This window comes from Corvus brachyrhynchos, unplaced genomic scaffold, assembly GCF_000691975.1.
Source record: "Corvus brachyrhynchos isolate BGI_N302 unplaced genomic scaffold, ASM69197v1 scaffold103, whole genome shotgun sequence".
In the NCBI taxonomy this organism is placed as follows: domain Eukaryota; kingdom Metazoa; phylum Chordata; class Aves; order Passeriformes; family Corvidae; genus Corvus; species Corvus brachyrhynchos.
In genome coordinates, this window is record NW_008237436.1 from 6,053,696 (window position 1) to 6,066,588 (window position 12,893).

A 12,893-nucleotide genomic window follows, 5' to 3' on the forward strand; every position below is an offset into this window, starting at 1 on the left:
AGCGGAGTTAATCGGCTTTGGGAGACTCAACCTGGATGCGGGCGCCGAGGGGGTTGGGCTGGGCGGGCGGCGAAGCGGGGTCCCGACTGAGGACGGGGCTGGAGCGCGGGGTGACCAAGCACAGCCTTCCCCAAAGTGTGCCGAAAGCGGGGGCATCGCCTCCAGCTCGGGGCTGCTTATTGCGGGCGTGTGGTGGTTACGGTCGGGTTTCTGGAAGCGCCCTCCTTCTCCCGACACACTCCGTAGCGTCCCTGCTCTCCCTCCGAGTGCAGCGCGCCTGAGCTGGGGCTGGAATCGCCCATCAGCGGGCCGGTGCTCCCCGGGTTACCCCGACAAGTGCGGGCATCCCATCCCGCCCGATGGGCTCGGCCAGGCGCGCTCCTTGTGATCTGACTGGTGTGCATCGATCCTGGTCCCGTAGGAGGCTTCTCCCTGTGACTGCTTTCTCATTACTCTCTCTCGTGATGAATTAGAGCCAAAAGCAGAAGCACAGATGTGATAAGGCTCTCTCGGGTTGTTTTAAAGAGGGATGGGCGGCTCAGTAGATTCGCTGATGGAGGAGTGATGAATTTAAGGAAGGAAATATCCCTTAGTCAGTAGAAGTTACTGGTTGTCATGCAAGAGGTGTGCTGGTGGTTCATAGCAGAAGGTCTTGCATTTGTGCTCTCTTGTACCTATTCCGTGGCCATGTGAAAGTTCTTGTTACCAAATCCGTTTCCACGGGGGAAGGAAAGAGGTTATTAAGGGGAAGAACGCACTCTGTCATCTACTCTGTTAATTTGCTGAGTTGCTATTACAATGTCTCATAACATCAAACAGTGGGAAGTGCTTACATTTCATATTATTGGAAACTGATTTATGGTTTTCATGAATCTTGCTGCAAAGAGGCTTTAATGTCTCAAACAGATATTTCAGAGGTGGCCCATGAGAATTTTGAGTGAACGTCTGGAAGCCCATAGGATGGGATTGCTCAGGTGGTGTTTAGTCACTGGAATAATGTTTTTTGTGACATGGGAGATGACATCTTTCAGTTTGGAATTAGAAGAGTCTGATAAAATTCTTGATAAATTCTTGAATTTATCAGCTGTATACTGACATCTTTATGTGGCCAGATTTGTAGGACGTGTACCATGTACTTCAGGAGTTTCCATTCTCTGGAGGCAGGTTGTTGAGGAATCAGTGTGATTGATCCCTGAGCTGGGGTGATCTCCTTTTCTTGCAATTCTAGCTGACATCTTTTCACCCAGAGTTGGCCGCTGGCCTTTGTGTTGGCATAAATTCAGTGCTGGCCTCTTGATTTGGGTCAAGTGTGAGACCTCACTGCTCTGCTTCTGGACTGCATACAAACCCTAGGTCTGGACTGGCCAAGCAGATAGTTTAAGATTATTCTGTGTGTATGTTTATTAGAAATGATGTTATGTCACTGAGATTTAGGTCAATCCCAAACCAATTTTTTCAACTAAAAATCTTCTTATTACTAACTAAAGTATCTGTATCCATAAAGCTGAAATTCTGATGGCAGTTCGATATTATCTGTCCAATCATTGTCACGTGTGCTGAGGTGGATAAACTCCAGGCATAAGATTTTTGCTGGGCCTTTCTGATCCATGAGCTTTAATAGTATTGTGATATGGGACACCTAGCATAGGATACCAGCTGTAAAAGCTTTTCGGCAGTTAATATAAGATGGTGCTTAAAAGTATATCCATAAAGATAGTGTGAGGGAGCACTTGGTAGTTACTGTGGAGCTGTTCAGAAGTGTGGTTGTGGTGAGGCAGATCTTTTTAATTTTAACAAGAGTCAAATACTTATGTTTAAGCATATGTTTTACAAAATTGAGAAGGATTATAATTGCTGAGTAATACTATTTTTTTTTCCAGCAATGCTTACATCGTGTCAACACACTTTGATAAAGTGCCAGACAACTACCTAAGAATTCTCACAAGTTTTTCTTGCCTTTTCCCATGCCTCTTGCAAGAACTCTCAGACTGTTACTTCTCTTCTTATGATTACTTAGTACAAAACCAGTAACAGGCATTTTTTTCAAGAGACAGTTTGTGCCTACACAAACCTAGCATGCATGTACACTTATAATCTCTAAGAGCAGTCTAGAACTATTTTGAAAAAGCTCTTCCATTGCAATTCTGCATTTCACGACTTCTTTTTTTTAAATCTGAATTCAAGTTTTGCTTCTGCTGACTCATTTATATTTTATGCATCTTACCCTCGTTGTTCAAGCCCTGAATATTATAAAGCAGTATATTATGTTTTGCAGTACTGGCACGTTGTGTGGGTACAGTGAAGAGTGATAACCAGTATGTTTAGTTTACCTGTAGTACCTTTTGGGGATGGTCTTCCAAGAGGACATCCCGTCTGTGTTGATTGGTTCCTTTGTGTATGCTCCATTAGTTCATTGATCTACACCCCAGTGTTCATACTAATGTTAACAGAGCTCTTTCTGTAGTAATGTTTCCTAGTGTTGTGTCGCCTTTCAACTTCCTTAAAATTCTTTGCTCTATATCACCATTCCCATGCTTCCTTGTGCTGTACTAAGTCTTAATGACAAGGCTGGAGATTGTGGAAAAGCACTGGAAATACCTTTGCCCTTGAGTAGTTTAGCCACTGTTCCTGTTGTAAAATGCATGAGGTTAAAATTGTGTGGTCTATTTTTTTAAATTATTTTTAATGTCTTTGCAGTAAAAGTAGAACTTGATCTTTTACCCTCATCCATGAGTAAAACTGCAGTCAGAGTCTTACCTGACTGAACTGTTTGGGGTTTTTATGCATGGCTGAGGAGGGATAAAGTAACCCAGGCTAACTACAAGGAAGATGTGCCCCATGCTATACTCACAGATTGCATCTAGTACTTCTGCTTCTGTTGTCTAGAGTCCAGGAAACTCTTGCCAGCAGTTGAAAGGTATCAAGTCTTTGAGTCACTGAAGCAAAGAGAAGATAGAAATTACATTTGTAGCTTAAAAGCTATGAAAAGCCTCAAAGATGTCAGCCTCAGACATAGACAAGGAAGTTGTAATGGTAGTAGTACTTGTTTTCAGTGTTTCTTGTAGAAAGTGGTTGATGATGTTGGCACAACCTGGAAAAGTGTGATGATATTTTAAAACTATGCTAATCTAGGAGCTGTAGCATTAGACATCAAAATCTTCATGTTCTGGGTATTTGTCTGTGTATTCCCTTCTCTGCCTGGCAGCTCAGCATCTTGCATACAGAGTCTGTCACTGAACGTCTTCAGTGATGGTTTCAGCCCCTCAGCACTGACATCAAATAGATAGTTTGTGGTTAGATGTTGACTGTGTGATGTAACAGTGTGTTCTGCATGAGGACCTCTGCTTATCTTACAATCCAAACTTTTGTTTCGTTTTTGAAAGGATTAAGACGTGGAGTCACGCTGAATGGCTGGCTCTTGTCCTTTTCCTGCCTGCCTCCTCTTGAAGGGCAGTTATGTTATGAGTACCCTTTTGCCCATTTCAGTCACATTTCACAAGGGTGAAGATGTTTCAGAGGTACTAGAGTTCAAACAAGCATGTGTGGGAAAGGCGTCCTAACAGAGGAAACAGACGCTGGAAGTGCCCAGCTGAGGGAAGGTTGCAGTGCACCTACCTTGAGTGTCACAGCAGAGAGGCTTTATAAAAACTCTTAATTGCAGGAAAAATTTGTAGCTAACTGTGGGAGAGGTGTGGATTTATGGGCTTTCTTACTGTTTCAGGAATTGTTTGTTTACAATAGGATTTTCAAACCTGATTGTGAAATCTGCACTTCATGTAAATTGATGTTTGCCAGAGTCTACAGCCAGCCAGAAATGGCTATGAGGTACTCACTCCTGTTCCTTCTAATTGCACTGTCTCCTCTGAGGCATGAATTGTAATACTTAAACGTTAATTGATGATCAGGTTAACAGATTCCGCAGGAAGGTATACAAAGGATCCATGCTCGAAGAAGGGAGAATTGAGTAACAGCAAGGAAAGAAAAGTTACGGGAAAACCGCTTCAAAAGAGGAGGTGACAGAAAAATCCAGCAGAGAAGGAAAGGACTGAAGTAACACAGAGGAAACAGTGGTGTTGTGGCATTCCTTTATCCAGCTGTCTACCTTGCTCATGTAGCACGGTTGGCAAGAAGGAACATGTGCCGCTGCTGCTCATCTCAGCCACTGCATTTCACTCTGGCACCATGACCTGAATCTGCCGTGCTCCATGGACCAGAGTGCTCAGGGACATGTTCTGTTGTGGTGGCTCTGTTGCAAGCGCAGGAAATTTTGGAGAAGTATTTGTTAGGCAGCTGGGGTAAGAGTTTACACCACAGTGTGGAGGTTCACTTGTCTGTTGGAGTTCTTATCAGGAGACTATTTCATGATAAACATTATACTAAGATTCAAGCATGGTTGTGACATCTGTCATCATCATTTTTGTAGCTGTAATATGCTACAATATGGTAATAAAAGATGAATGTTTTTATTTGGTCTTTAAACTACTGGGTTTGTGACACTTTTTAGTATACTAATTAATTTAGACAATTTCGTTTTCAATTTTCATCAAAGTAGGAATTTGACTCTAATATAAAACAATTGTCAAATATGAAACACAAAAAATTCTTGAAGTTACATAGTTGTAAAGCAGTATTTATACCAGCACAGGGAATTATTTAGTTGATGTATTATTTAGGTGGATAATTTTATTTATGTAAGTGTTCCATTTTCTTTTTACGCGTACATGTGTATATTCATCTTGCAAGTTCTAAGCTCAAAGAAACAATGAAATACGAATTTGGACTCTAGTCTTGGCAGCAGGATTTTTAGCTGTGTCAGTGTGAACACCTGATCCTGTTACTAGACAACACTGGAATATTTAGATCGGTCAGTTATGTGCTCCTGAAGCAACTCAGTTGCATTAAAACTTATATGAATGATTCTGTAAAAATGTGGCAAAAGGGGCTTTTCTCTGGAAGGGGTAACTTTTGTTTTTGTAGCTTAGGAAGATTGCCAAAATTAAATGCTTTTAACAAATTATTTATTTCAGTAAGGTGTACCTAATCTTTCAGCTGAGGGAAAAAAAAAAATCTAGATCTTTTTTGTAGTGTAAAACCAGAAGGTTGTATTAACATGAGTAGACCAGAATAGAAACACATTTTTACCACCTCTTATAAACTTAAATTCTTTTTATGATTCCATGAGCATGGGAAGTTATAAAAGCAATATATTTGTTTTCTGAAACTGGAATTACGTAGGTTAATAAAAGCATGTGAAACACATCACAGGATGCAGTTTAGCAAAAACAACGATTGAGCAAATGTGTTTTCCCCACTCACCCTGCATTTTAGGTAGTAATTTTTCTGAAATATTAACTTGTCTCTGACTTGGGTATTCAAAAGGATACGCCGTCATACGCAAGGAAGTGTGACTATATGTAGTTGTGAAGGAAAATACATTGTGAATGTTCAGTGGGGCTCAAAAAGATTGGCTTGGTAGACATACCAAATACAAAGAGAAATTAATTTTGTGATTTGGTATAATTTTCCTTACCCAGGCAGAGGTGTTTTTACTTCATACTCAAAAAATCTTTTGTCTTAGCTGCACATGATATGAATATATATGTCTTAGACTGATTAATTAGTAAAATAACACTATTTGGAAGTATTTAAAAAGTATTAACTGAAACTATCGAAATATTTCATGTATTAATAATGCATGTTCATTTGTAAAGAAATGAACAAAAAGGATTATTTAATTACACTCGTATTTCGATGCTGCTTCCTGGCTGGAAACAGTATCAAAAGAATTGCATTTCAGTCTTGGTTGCAATTGAAGCAACAAATATAAACTGATTTAATATAGCTGTTTTCTTTGCTCTTAATCCTGATTCCTATGAATACATGGAAAAGTATGAATTCACGTATTCTGATAAAACATAACTGGAAGAGCAGAATTCTGCATTTCTTCGTTAAGAGAGGATTCCTTCAGTCATAGTGCATTAATTAGTGCATTAGGCTGTGAAATTCTCTGTATCTTCACTAGTGGCGCAGACAAGGATAACGAAAAAAAAAGAGTGAAAACACTAGTGAGTGCTTCTATACTGAGATATATTTTTGCAAATTATAAATAATTCCATTAATTTTATCCTTGTTCAGGAACATTGTTCTTCCTGATTACTGAATTTCCCTTTTACTTGTAATGCCTTTTGGTCACTAGGAAAGGTGATAGTTCTGTGTTGTGTGGTGGTATTGTTAATTTACCTATAGCTAAGGTCATGTTTTAGAGATTTTGCTTATATATACACCCGTGCAACATGGTTTAGTTGTATGAACCACCTTTAATCAGTGTTGTTCCTTTTCTTGAGCGAGGTGGAGGGCATTGTAAGGAAGGATCTAGCATAGTGCATGTGTGAAGGGAGAAATGGATCTTCAGGATGTTGGTGACAAATGTAAGTTGACAAGAAATTTGTTTTAAAGGTGAAATTTTGATTTTACTCAGGAAGTTTACAACTTAATCAAACTAGAGGGTAAAGCTGTTAAACTACTGCAAAGATAACCCACAAAGCAATCAACTGATACTTACTCTAGAAAGGGATAGATCAAAGCCCCTCTCCCATGCCAGTAAAAAGTGTAAGCTTCCAAGCATGTTAGGCTGGTTATGAATCAAGCCTTTGTAAGGGAAATTCTGCCTGCTAGGTTGGATGGTAATGACAAGGTAGGACACTTCAAAACTGCAATTGTTTGCCTGCTTGCTGACATGTTTTTAGACAGTATTTTTAATATAGGGTGGCATACCAGTTTACCATGCTTTGGTTTGCATTTTGGGAGCACTCTTAGAGTGCACAAATTAGATGGCTTTTGAAGGAAACTGCATCAGACAACACAGTTCAGCTGCAGCTGGTATTCAGTCACAAAACCAGCCTACAACTAATCTGGCAAGAATGCTGTGAAACCCAAAGTGTGTGTGTCAGATCCTAAGCACCAACTGATTTGTTTCACAGATTGGCTCCAGTTATCCTATCCATGTGTCAGCTGTTAGTGTGTCTCAGGAGGACTAGTTCAACATGTAACACCGCAGCAGTGTGGCCTCTGAGGCTGTGAGGAAAGGCAATAATAAAAACGGAAATGGCATTTAATAATATTATTGTTTCAGCAAGTGAAAAACTAAACAAACAAAAAAACCCATCTGCATTTGTCTGTGCTTTGTTTTTTCTGCCCTTTTCCATTGAAATGGATTGCATCAGTGGGTTTTTTTAGTTTATTTTAGTAATTTGGGAGGATGTGTATTTATAAAATGTGAAAATTGGGAAAATACAACTGTACTCAATTCAAAGAAAATACACTTTCCTATTCCACTGTGTTTCCTGGGCTTTGATTCCACTAAACTGAAATAAACCCCTCATCTGGCTAATGTTAAATGTGTTGATTTGTAGAAAGCTCAAGCTCTTTTAAAAATAAAAGTTGAGAAATTTAATTAAGGGGCTTCCATGGCAAACACAGATTCTTATCCCTCCATTAAGAAATTAGCATTTACGGTGATATTTATAAATCCAGTAGTATAGCTTTTTTCTTTAACTTGATGGGGGATATAAGCAATAAATGTTCAACTGATTTGAACATGATTAGATAAAGGTTACATGACATATCATTTTGAAGGGTGAAATCTGCAATAGTTCAGTTTTACACCTAACTTTCATTAGATTTGTGAAGATTTTTGTATAGTCATTGATGGTTTAATGTTTCCAAGATAATTTTCAGTAACAGATAAAAAGCAAATCTTGATTTCATGTTGTGTTCTTGTAAACACACCTTAGTTGCTGAACTTTCCACTTTGTAAAGGTGTATTTCATCAGCTATGAGAAATTCGTGTTTTCTGTGCCTGTATCTCTTTGCTGGAAGGGGGTTAATGTAAGGCACTGCTAGGTTGTGTAGCTGTATAGCTTTTACACTGATACAATGCAAAAAGTGGTAAATCCTAGTACTACTGCAATATTATTAGTGTTTTGGACTTCTGCTGTGCCTCTGTTCCTTCTCATTTCTGGGTAATGACCTTGTGTGCTTCCCCTCAGAAGGACAAGGGAAATTGGAGGTGGAGGTACTGACCAAACTTACTGATGTCCCCTTCTGTCCCCTATATAATATCAAAGCCAGGTTGCAGTGTGGGGACTGAACACCTGTTGTATGTGTTATTAAGTGAGCCCCCCAAAGAAGAGGGATTTATTTGGGGATTTTCCCCGGCGATCCCATTTAAGTGGCAGAGGAATCAATTATCTGAAGTACCTCAGCATAGAGCACAGCCTGAAATTTCCTGAGTCTAGTTCCCAAGTCCAGTAAGTCCGACTTGGCTGATGAAAAGAGAGACACTCCCACTTCTGCCTTAAACCTCTGCTGTCCTCATGTCCAAGAGGTGATATAGTACCGTAATAGTTGGTGGTCCTGCAGTGCTCCCCCCCTGCATCTGTATTTGCATGATGGAAGAGTCAGCTGAGACTGATAACATGTACTGTAATCACAGCTGGGAAACATTTTGAAGCAAGGGGTAGTTAGGTTTTAAAATAGCTTTTATGGGTCAGTTGTGAACATGCATTTTAGTGTAGTCTCCCTGTGTTTCTGCTTTTGCAACCAATACACTGTGCACAGTATAAATGATCGCTTTGGAGGGAGAGATAGATCCTGTATGACAGACAAAAAGAGAGCTGTAAAGGGAAGTCTGAGTAGCTCAAGGGTTTTATATTGGTGTAAAACATCCCTGCTGGTTTGTACTAACATTCATAAACAACTGCATTCAAACATAGATGATGCAGTGCTTTGAAATCATGTGAAAGTCTGAGCCTTGAATGAAGCGCCTTTGAATAATTGGAAAACCATGACAATCTTGTAGTATCTCAGCATGTCTTTCTTATTGCCAGGTTGGATCTTTATTGTGCTAGAAAACTAAATACAGTGTTCAGGTCTGTACAAACAGAAACATCAATGTTTGTATCATAATATTTTCCTTTCAAATATAGAATAAAGCAGCTACTCCACCCTAGCTTCGAAAAGAGAAGGAATTTCCTTAAGCCTGCTCTTGAATTTATTTTTAAAGAAGTAGAGATTTTAACAATAGTATAAAAGGCCACCACAGTTCCTTCTTTTTCCTGGTTTATTTGTAATACTCACCTTGCCAGAGCTTGTGGGTGCATTTAAATAAGGCTGCAAAACTAAATATTCAGAGTCACAGAGTGCTTTAATCTTAAATGAGGGTTTATACCCCTTTTCCTCACCACTATAATCTCCATTTGAGAGCAGCTTCTAAGTAATAAGCCCTGCAGCTAAATCCCCAGTAATGGAGAGACTTTATCAAACTGGGTAATTGGAGGGGATGTGACTGGTGAAAGCAGCTGGGGCCGTGCTGTGAATGGAGAAGAGCTGTAGTGTCTCAAGTGTGGAGTTTTGCTATCTTTTGCCCTGTTCTAGTTAAAGTTGGTACCTCCTAATGGGCCTTTGAGCATGTGCTTCCAGTTTCAGAACTGCTGAGGTAGTTTCTGTAAAGTTCTGCAGTACCAGGGTCATACCATGGCAGATGCCACGTTGTATACATTTTGATACAGTTCTAGTTTTCATTCTGTTCCACTTCTTCCTGTCTGTAGTTAATCTGTGCAATCCTGTGTGCTGTTTTTAGTGCACTCTGTGATTTTGATTTAATTTAATTGTTGTGATAGCCTATGTAAGGGCTATTTGCTATATCTTTGGTGTAAAGAAAGAACTTGTTGGGAGGGAGTTGCACCTGGTTTTAAGGTTCTTTGCTGTATATTATGTGCTATTTTAGCTGCAGTTAGACTTGCTGGAATATTCATGCTCATGTATTAGTCCCATAGGAGAGAGCGAGAGAGATAGATAGATATCAGTTTTGTTGTGTGCAAAAAGTTGCATGTGTTTCCATTTCTCTAAAAGCAATCAGTGTAAGAGCTCATAGAAAGCTGGGGGTTTTTTTGTTCTCTGAATTTTCCAGCATAGAGGTTTTTCTGTCTCTAAATAAAAAAGAAAACAACACTTTCCTTTGAAACCCAGTGTTTACTGCTCCAGTTCAGTCAACACCCACAGAATAACCAAAGTTACCTGCTCTGGCTTCTTTTTGAGGATCAGACCCAACAGATTTTTTTGGGCAAAGGCTGCAGCCTTTGTAATGCACACCATCAGTAGCTGTACTGCATTGTCTTTTAGTTTTACAAAGTTCAAGGTGTTTAGCAAAGCACTTTGTACAGCTTGTGTTTTCAGTGTAAGTGGAACAGACTTATGAACAATCTGCATCTCTTAATTTCTTCTGAAGTGTGCTTTACAGAATGCAAGTTAGACTTGTTAGAAGGAGCTTGCCAGTGGGCCTTGTATGACCTGCTTTGCATCCTGCATTAGTGCAAGTGCTATTAAAGTAATTCGACTCTGAAAATAATAAGTACAGAACATCAAAACAGTGTAATTGCATGAAAATATGTGAAAATTATATAACTTTGAGATGTTTTTGGACAGAACATATTTGGAAACATCTCTAAGGTAATTTTTAGTTGTAATCAGTGTGTTTTGCAGGGGTTTTTTATGGGTGGTTAATTGGTTTTGATCATTTTTCCTTGCCAAAAATTTCTTTTTCCTCAGCAGCTTAAATTCACTGTTGCCACTCTAATATTTTGCTACTTTTGATTTTCTTCTAGGGCGCCAATGCCTCAGCTTTGGAGAAAGAGATTGGTCCGGAACAATTTCCAGTCAATGAGCACTATTTTGGTTTGGTTAATGTGAGTTTCAGACCGTAACTTACTGCTTTGAAAGGACAGGGAATGGGTTTGTTAAATAACAAGACTGTAATGATGAGTGAATACTTAAAAATATGAAAGATGTAGTCCCTGGATATTCATTCTATTGAAATGTGTTTCAGTACTTAGGGTGTTCATTGAAATATGCTACTGAATTGTTGAGATGGGCTTTCTATTGAATACTTCATTTCATTTTATTAGTTGTAGGGTAACTTTTACATCATTTTCATGTTATTAAAATGTCTAAATCTTAAGAAGGCTATTTAAAATATGTAGTTTGTTGTTCATAATATGCCAATGAAGTAAAATAAATACATAAAAAGAAAAAAAATCTTGTGAAAGACTATTGATGATATGAAGTATTTATGTCTGCTATTTGTATTAAGATTAAAAAAAAAAACACAGCCCAAAGGGGAAAGCAGTGGTGAAAAAAAAAACCTAGATTGTTTAAATCAATAATTGGTTTTAAGGAATGACATAAACTTTAATTTCTGGTATTACTGATGAAAAACATATTTTGTTAGAAATTGCATTGTACTGATATGAAATATTATTCCCTTTATTGGGGCTTCAGAAACTACATAGTTTGAGCAAGCTGGTCTAACAAGAGCTATTGTCTGGCTTTTCTTAATGAAACTGATTATTTAAACATTGTCCTGGTGCTGGAATGTGTCTCTACCTCCAGGTGCTTAGCACTGACCTGGTTCAAGAGTCTCTAATCCGAGCATGCACTGTGGAGTCTGTAAACACTGATAAGCTGACTTCCATGCATCTCAAAATACCACCACTTAAATTTAAGTGATTTCTTTTCCTTTCTCATGAAAGCTGAAATACCCTCCAAATGCCGCGTTATCAGAAGAGGAAATTCAGGAGTTTCACTGTTCATACCTGTCAGTTCTGCAGCTGAGCTTAGGCTTTCCATTTTTGCAATAACAGGTTTTTGCAAATCTCTTACTCTGTTGACAGATAAACTGTTTTTCCCAATTTCTTGTCCAAGTCCAGAGAGGATTTAAGACTTAACAGTGAAATTGTATTGCACACCTAAGCTTGAAGTTTTTTTACATAGTTTGTACCCTTAAGAGGAGGTTCAATAAAGGACAGTCCTCCTAATATGTAATGAATATCAACAAGTTCTGGCTTTTTGTACTCAAGAGGGAGTAGAAATTTGAGGGAATATGTGTCATTCAGCCCTCAACCATGCACATAAGAGACAGACAACTACAATATATCAGAGTGCTTTTAACTTTCTGTTTACTGCAGGAATTTTGCTTATTTTAGCTTCAAACAATAAAATTTTATGGACTAAAATTTTCTGAATTGTAACAAATAATAAAATGGGATCTGTTATATTTATGGCACACTGGTGCTGGTTTTCAGGTACAGTGGTTAGCTAAGGAAATTCAGTGATGGTGATGCCTGAATGGTTTTAGATCTGTTCTGCAGGTTGTGTTTACTAACACAGCACATATACACCAGGAATGTGTGATAAGCCCGCAGCATGTAAGTCTGCCAGGAAGAGTGAAAGTAACAAATTGTGGCCAATGACTGGAAAGAATGACAGAGATAATGATGATGAAAAGAAATACTAGATAATTAGATAATAAATTAGTACTATTAGATTGAGAAGCAATAGAAATCACAATTTTTGCCTTCATTGATTTCTCTAATTTTTGGTAGCAATTACAAGAAGTGAATCTCCTAGATGTTCATTAACATTTACTGCTAAATTTTTCTAATTTGTTCATTGATTTTGTTTGTCCTAGCTTTGTCCAGAGTAATAGAAAAAAGTGAAATGATGTGTAAGTCAGTAGCTTTCTTCTAACTGTGTGATAGCTAGCCATTTGAGGTGTCTGGAATACAGAAAGGCATTTTAGATAAAGATGACAATCCTGAAACAGAGCTCTGTCAATTTATCCAGAGGCAGCATAAAAGAAGAGGAGGCAGAAGCACTGTCTTATCTCTTTTCCAGCTTTGTGGTAGAATCTAGGGATTGTTCAGAGGATCTGCTGAAAAAACAGTTTGAGAGGTAAAAGAAGGCCTAAGAAAGGGCAATTATGGGAAACATATGGATGACCAGATGGTTGATGGGAATGGAAAATTCATCTTAGAGGGGCAATACCATTCACAAAA

At 38.6% G+C, this 12,893-nt stretch overlaps 1 protein-coding gene across 1 annotated transcript in view; it reads left to right on the top strand.

Moving 5' to 3' along the window:
• The first annotated feature begins 160 nt into the window (after nt 1–160).
• The window catches only part of USP12 (ubiquitin specific peptidase 12), a 32,345-nt gene continuing 19,612 nt past the window's right edge, over nt 161–12,893 (top strand). Inside the window, exons 1-3 of the mRNA XM_017731382.1 lie at nt 161–165; nt 1,124–1,133; nt 10,665–10,745. Of these exons, the coding sequence (XP_017586871.1) occupies nt 1,131–1,133; nt 10,665–10,745 (84 nt within the window). The 5' untranslated portion in view covers nt 161–165; nt 1,124–1,130. The remainder of the gene's footprint in view (nt 166–1,123; nt 1,134–10,664; nt 10,746–12,893) is intronic.